Source organism: Gossypium raimondii, chromosome 2 (genome assembly GCF_025698545.1).
Source record: "Gossypium raimondii isolate GPD5lz chromosome 2, ASM2569854v1, whole genome shotgun sequence".
NCBI lineage: Eukaryota > Viridiplantae > Streptophyta > Magnoliopsida > Malvales > Malvaceae > Gossypium > Gossypium raimondii.
This window is the reverse complement of record NC_068566.1, coordinates 40,846,782-40,852,399: the sequence shown is the minus strand read 5'-3', so window position 1 is coordinate 40,852,399 and position 5,618 is coordinate 40,846,782. Positions and strand designations below refer to the sequence as shown.

Below are 5,618 nucleotides of genomic sequence, written 5' to 3'. Positions count from 1 at the left end.
AATTTGTAATTAAGTTTTAACTACTCCTATATTAATCCCAAATTATTTGGTCATGGAGTTATCCACTAAAATTACCTTGTAATTTGTGTGTTACCCTCATAAGATATCCTTAGTCCTTTTCGGTTAAACCCCATTCACCCAACTCGATCCTATTTTATCTCATGGTCATCATTGTATCTTCTATGATGCAAAATATCATTGCTAACAAATAGTAATGATAATCAAGAAAACGTAAGCCCAACCTATACAAGGGCTTACGTTTTTCAACTGCATCGTACCGGGAGGGGTCCGTACCTCCTTTAGATAGATAGAGCCCCGTGCTCCTAATGTAGAGCTATAACTACTGCTACCGTGGAATCCGCGATCACACATGAGTACCTCGCCTTCCAAAAAAAGCGGCTGCTAATTGGCACTAATGCTAATGGGGACCATCGATCAAGAAGGACTTCGGAGACTGCAATCAAATAAAAAAAATATATATAAATATGGAGCCAACTCTTCTAGTTGCGCCTCTAACCTTACTACGCTACCCAACCAGCTGATAAAAGGTCTAATTCAGCAGGGCTAGAGGCACGAAATGCCGATCAAACCCGTTAAAGGAAGCCTAATCAAAGCAGGCAAACAAGAAGATCTGACTGAGTTGATGATCCCAAACAAATGACCTATATCCACATTCATTTTTCATAATTCATGCAATGCTACCATTGACTCCTTATTGTGCTATGATTTCCATTATTGTAAGTGAAGCCATGTCATACATAAATCATGCACCCTGTATACCAACTTTTGGCTCCAATACAAAATGAGCACAAAATTTCAATATATCAAAGTACATGAGTTAGGTAACATGGTCAAACACTTAATCGGGATTTGGGTGAGTCACACCGTGAATGTCACAAGTGAACAAATTTATAAAGGAGTCTAGGATAAATTCTACTTGGTCTAGTTTGATGTATGGTCAATCCAAACAATTACACTTATGTCTTTATTTCTTGGAGTTAATTGCCCCGATACTCGAGATAAGGTCTCGCCCTAATTGAACATATAAACAACATCATAGCCTTCATGAATCAATTGCTCATTTTGGTTCCCATGGTCTACAAACAATTTAGATTACCTATTAATATAAGTTATTTTCTCGCATCATAATCCTTTCATATAATGCAACTTAATATTAGTTAAACCTTTAGGTAATCAATGATCTAATATTTGCTTATTTCATTTTGTTTTTCATGCAAAAACCATTGAGGACAATCATACAAAGATATGATAAACTAATTCTGAAATTTTATTTATTCAATCAATTTAAAAATTACATGTAGGATGACAAAATCACAATACTAAAGGTACAAAATCCTAACAATGGCATCTCGAGAACTATCAAGAACAACCCCTTAAAGACTCACACTAGGAAATGAGGGCAAGACTCTCTCTCTCAATATTATGTGATGTTTGACAAGAGTTTTTTTGACAATTATGTTTCGTATTTTATTAAATAAAAAATTTAATGATCAAGAAAAATAAATGATTTTTTTTTTTAAAAGAGAAATATATCAGGTTTTCTTCTGCCCATGCTTTGTGTAGCTCAATGTTTCCATGTTATATTTTCAAAGCCCACATAATCATTAAGGAATTAAAAAAAAAACTCTTTTAAACCCTAAATACATCAAGATTTTTTTTTGGTAAAATAGCAAAAGCATAATTAGCTAGTTAATACATTTGATGTTATAACCATCCTCGGGAATTTCCTGTGCGTGCCGAATTGCGAGCCATGCAATAGAGTTTCTAATGTAGCCGCCATTTAGATGTCGAATCTTTGTTGTAGAGTTAAAATATCACTCCCTTTGGGTTGCAACTTCCAGTGTACATCAACTTGGCCATGGAAAAGCCTCTTCCATTTCCTCTTAAGGTAATGTAAATTGAATGATGAAAGTCAGAGGTGGAATAAGTTTATTTACTCAAGTTGCTACTATCTTAACAATTTTAATTATATTACCTGAATTGATTAATTAAGGTTAAATGTTTAAATTAGTTGAATTTTTTATTAATTGCTTACATAAGAGTCAAACATATTTAAATGATCATATAAGGGTTTAAGTTTTAAAAAGTACTCAAATAAGAGTTTCTCATACACTTCAACTCAATTTGTAGTAAAAATTAGATGGATCTTGACGTATCTAAAATAAAACACATGACAATTGAATTCAGATATTGCTTGAAAAGAAGAAAAAAACTAACAAAACATGATTTAAAACATGATATATAATATTTAAAAAGCGCTCATATCTAAGCACTTTCGAAAAAATTTGAACCCTTTAGACCATAAGTACTAAAAAACTATTATTATTTGTTAATTTTATTTTTTTAAATTTAAATTTATTTAATTAATCAATATTAATTAGGGTGAAAATATTCTTAAAGAGAATTGATTTAATTAGCATGATATTAATTATATTTTAAAAAATGAAATAACATAATTTTATTGGATTTCTAAAAAAACTTATTGAATGATCTAATATAATTTAAACTTAATAAATATTGGATAACATCACTAACCGGTTTACACAGTGTATCTATTACTAAACTCATCATTTGATATTTTTTTGGTTGAATCAAATCAACAGTTTTTGTTTATAAATATAATGGAAATGAAAACAATAAATATCAATAGATAAAAAGTAGGATTGTTTATCTTAAATGAGAGGGATTTGATGAAATTTGGAATTATTATATCCCCAACAATTGCAATCAAACCCTGGGTTGGTACAAGTACAAAACCAGCTCCACCAATTTTTGTTAGGCAGATTTAAATAAAAAATTTTAAAGCACTCATTTGTTCAATGCCAAGGTTGGCTTAGACAAAATAACACGCAGCAAAACCGTTACATAAGTTGACAACAAAACTCTCCCAACAAGGATTTAAAAGGGAACCAAAACTTATGGTTAATTATGGACGCATGTAAAGCTTGATGCTTCAAGTCCCAAAAAGGAATAGTAAAAAACTCAACACTTGGGAAGATCAGAGGGTGGAGGAGGCAACTTCTGGTTTGGGAGTTCTCCATCCAACACCACCCATGCCATTCCTAAGCCCCAGCTCTGATGAACATCAAAGTGACAGTGCATCAGCCAAACTCCTGCATCATTAACATTTAATGTCACTAAATGCATTCTCATCTTATGTTTTGAAGATAAAACTTGTATGATCTCAATTGTTACCAGGATTGTCTGCTTGAAAACGGATTGCAACCCAACCACCAGACGGCACCCCGATTGTGTTTCTTTCAACAGGATCAACCAGGTTGAAATTTGGAGGGTCGTTTTCAGGGTCAAAGTTTCCAAAACCCTGACCAACAACATAGAAGTTATAGCCATGGAGATGGAGAGGATGGCTCTCAGCACCAAGGATGCTTGTGTCCTGCAACACTACTTCCACACTTGTATTGAATGGTATCACCACAAGTTTAGTGCCATTCTTTACAAGTGTGTTGTTAGGTGGAGTGCCTGTGTAGTTGAATGGAATGAGAGGGAAAGCTGGGAAATCAGTGGTGTAAACCCCTTTAGAATATTGGGAGAAAAAGTGGGATTGGAGGAGTGCAGTTCTTGGGAGTGCAAAGGAGATGTTGTTCATTGAAGCTGCAAATTTTGTGGTATTTGTTGGTCCTTGGCAGGTCTGGTTTTTGGGGCAAGGCTTGGTTCCAAGACCAACTGTGAAGAAAAACTTCTTGTCTACTTTTTGTGGGACAGTGGCGGGGAACTTGGCGGTGGCTAAACTTCTGAATTTGCTTGTAAAATTGGCAACAAAATTTGTAGCATTGATAGCAGGCAAGCCTGGTTTAAGAAGTGGCCTGTTTTTTAAGCTACTGGATGGTGTTTCATATTCAAGAATACCAGCTACAGTAGTGTTATCAAAGGTGCCCATGCCAGTGGCATATGGTCTGGCTAACATCAAGAAAGTGACATTGGGAGCTGTAGATTTGGCTCTTAGAAGAACATTGGTGGTTTGTCCTGGTGTTATCATCAACACATTGGTCTCAAAGGGCTTCACATACACTGCATCAGCTTCCACCACAGTTAAACTGTGGTCCGCAATGCTGAAGAAAAGCTCATCATTGAGTGCAGCATTGATCAACCTCAGAAGATATGTTTTCCCTGGCTTTACCTTCAGCTTATATGTATCTGTTAATCACAAATCACATGCATTAATATCCAAAGGGATTTATAAATACATAGATACATACATGTGTGCAAATATTTATATACCTTTGGCAGAACAATTGTACAATGGACCTGGGAGGCCATTGAAGGTGTACGCATCTGAAACATTAGGGCCACCTCCTGTCTGAAGAGACTGATTGATAACTGCCTCAGGATCAGCATTAAACCACTCTCCTGTAGTTAACAATGATTGAGTTAAATTGCCATCAAAGGACATCATATATTTGCTACATTGCATGAAGAAGATATAGGTGATTCCGTAACATTACCGAACAAGATCGGGACTTCTTTGTAGGGCTTCACAAAAGGGTAAGATTCGTTTCGCCTTGGGAGGATGATAAGCGGTCCGTACACAGTTGCTCTAAGCCATGAAATGTGAGCATGCCAGAAGAGAGTTCCTCTTTGACCGGTAACGGTGAAGTTGTACACATAAGAGTGGCCAATTTGAATGGGACATTGCGTGATGTATGATGGGCCGTCCGCCCATCCGCTCCGAAGCTGTCGAACTCCATGCCTGTAAACGACATTAATTTACCATATTCCAAAAGAGCTTAGCCTTAGAAACGTAAACAACTTATATATACCAGTGAATGCTGATATTGTTTGGAACATGGTTAACTACTTTAACGACTAAGCGATCGCCTTCTCTTATAATAACACGAGGTCCAGGGAACTTCCCATTAACTGTGACAATGCTCTTAGTGTGGCACAAGCGAATGATGTTTTTCGGCTTTATCTGCAAAGGGAAAATTGGATAAGTTCTTGAGGATTGTATCAATCACTTTCACCTCAAGTTACCCAAAGTAAACAATGCAATATACATACATTGAAGGTATAGTGCCTGGTAATGCCTGTGTGTTTTGCAGTGACAGCCTCAGGATAGGCCATGAAACAGCCAACAGCAACAAAGAGTATCATGGTAATTTCGGGTGAAGTACCCATGTTTTAAAGCTGGAAAGAAAATATAGGTGGAGTCTTTGAAGTTTTGGCTCTTAATTTGGGGTGATTCATGAAAAATACCTGTGGAGATATGCATGTTTATATAGAGACAAGATTGAACTATATGTAAGTCCATGTTTGGTTGATTACGTAATAAGATGTTACAGGTCTGAGAAAGGAGGGAACTTCTAAGCTATGGCCCCAAGTTTTCACTGTGGAGTGTCATTAAAGTCTGTGAATAAATGTTTTGTCCTTGTTATGCCTGTCAACTTTATCTTTATACACAAAATTTCACCATCCCCAAACTTAATACAGATTATCGATGATGAGTAACAATTCCACGAGAACCCTTGTCAAAAAACCAGCATATATTTACATGATTACAAGGAAAACCAATTGAAACTACAGGAGACAATCCTATTTGGTTGGTGATAATAAAAGGAAATTCTTTGTTAAGATTAATG

The 5,618-nt window shown here is 35.8% G+C and overlaps 1 protein-coding gene across 1 annotated transcript; it reads right to left on the bottom strand.

The window, feature by feature from the left end:
- Nucleotides 1-2,707: 2,707 nt before the first annotated feature.
- Nucleotides 2,708-5,207, bottom strand: LOC105788796 (laccase-2). The gene is made up of 6 exons (XM_012615840.2): nt 5,041-5,207; nt 4,800-4,951; nt 4,485-4,729; nt 4,261-4,389; nt 3,217-4,176; nt 2,708-3,134 (listed from the first exon to the last, which is right to left on the bottom strand). The coding sequence occupies exons 1-6, from the start codon at nt 5,155-5,157 to the stop codon at nt 3,004-3,006; spliced, it is 1,734 nt and encodes a 577-aa protein (XP_012471294.1). The 5' UTR covers nt 5,158-5,207; the 3' UTR covers nt 2,708-3,003.
- Between the last annotated feature and the right edge of the window lie 411 nt (nt 5,208-5,618).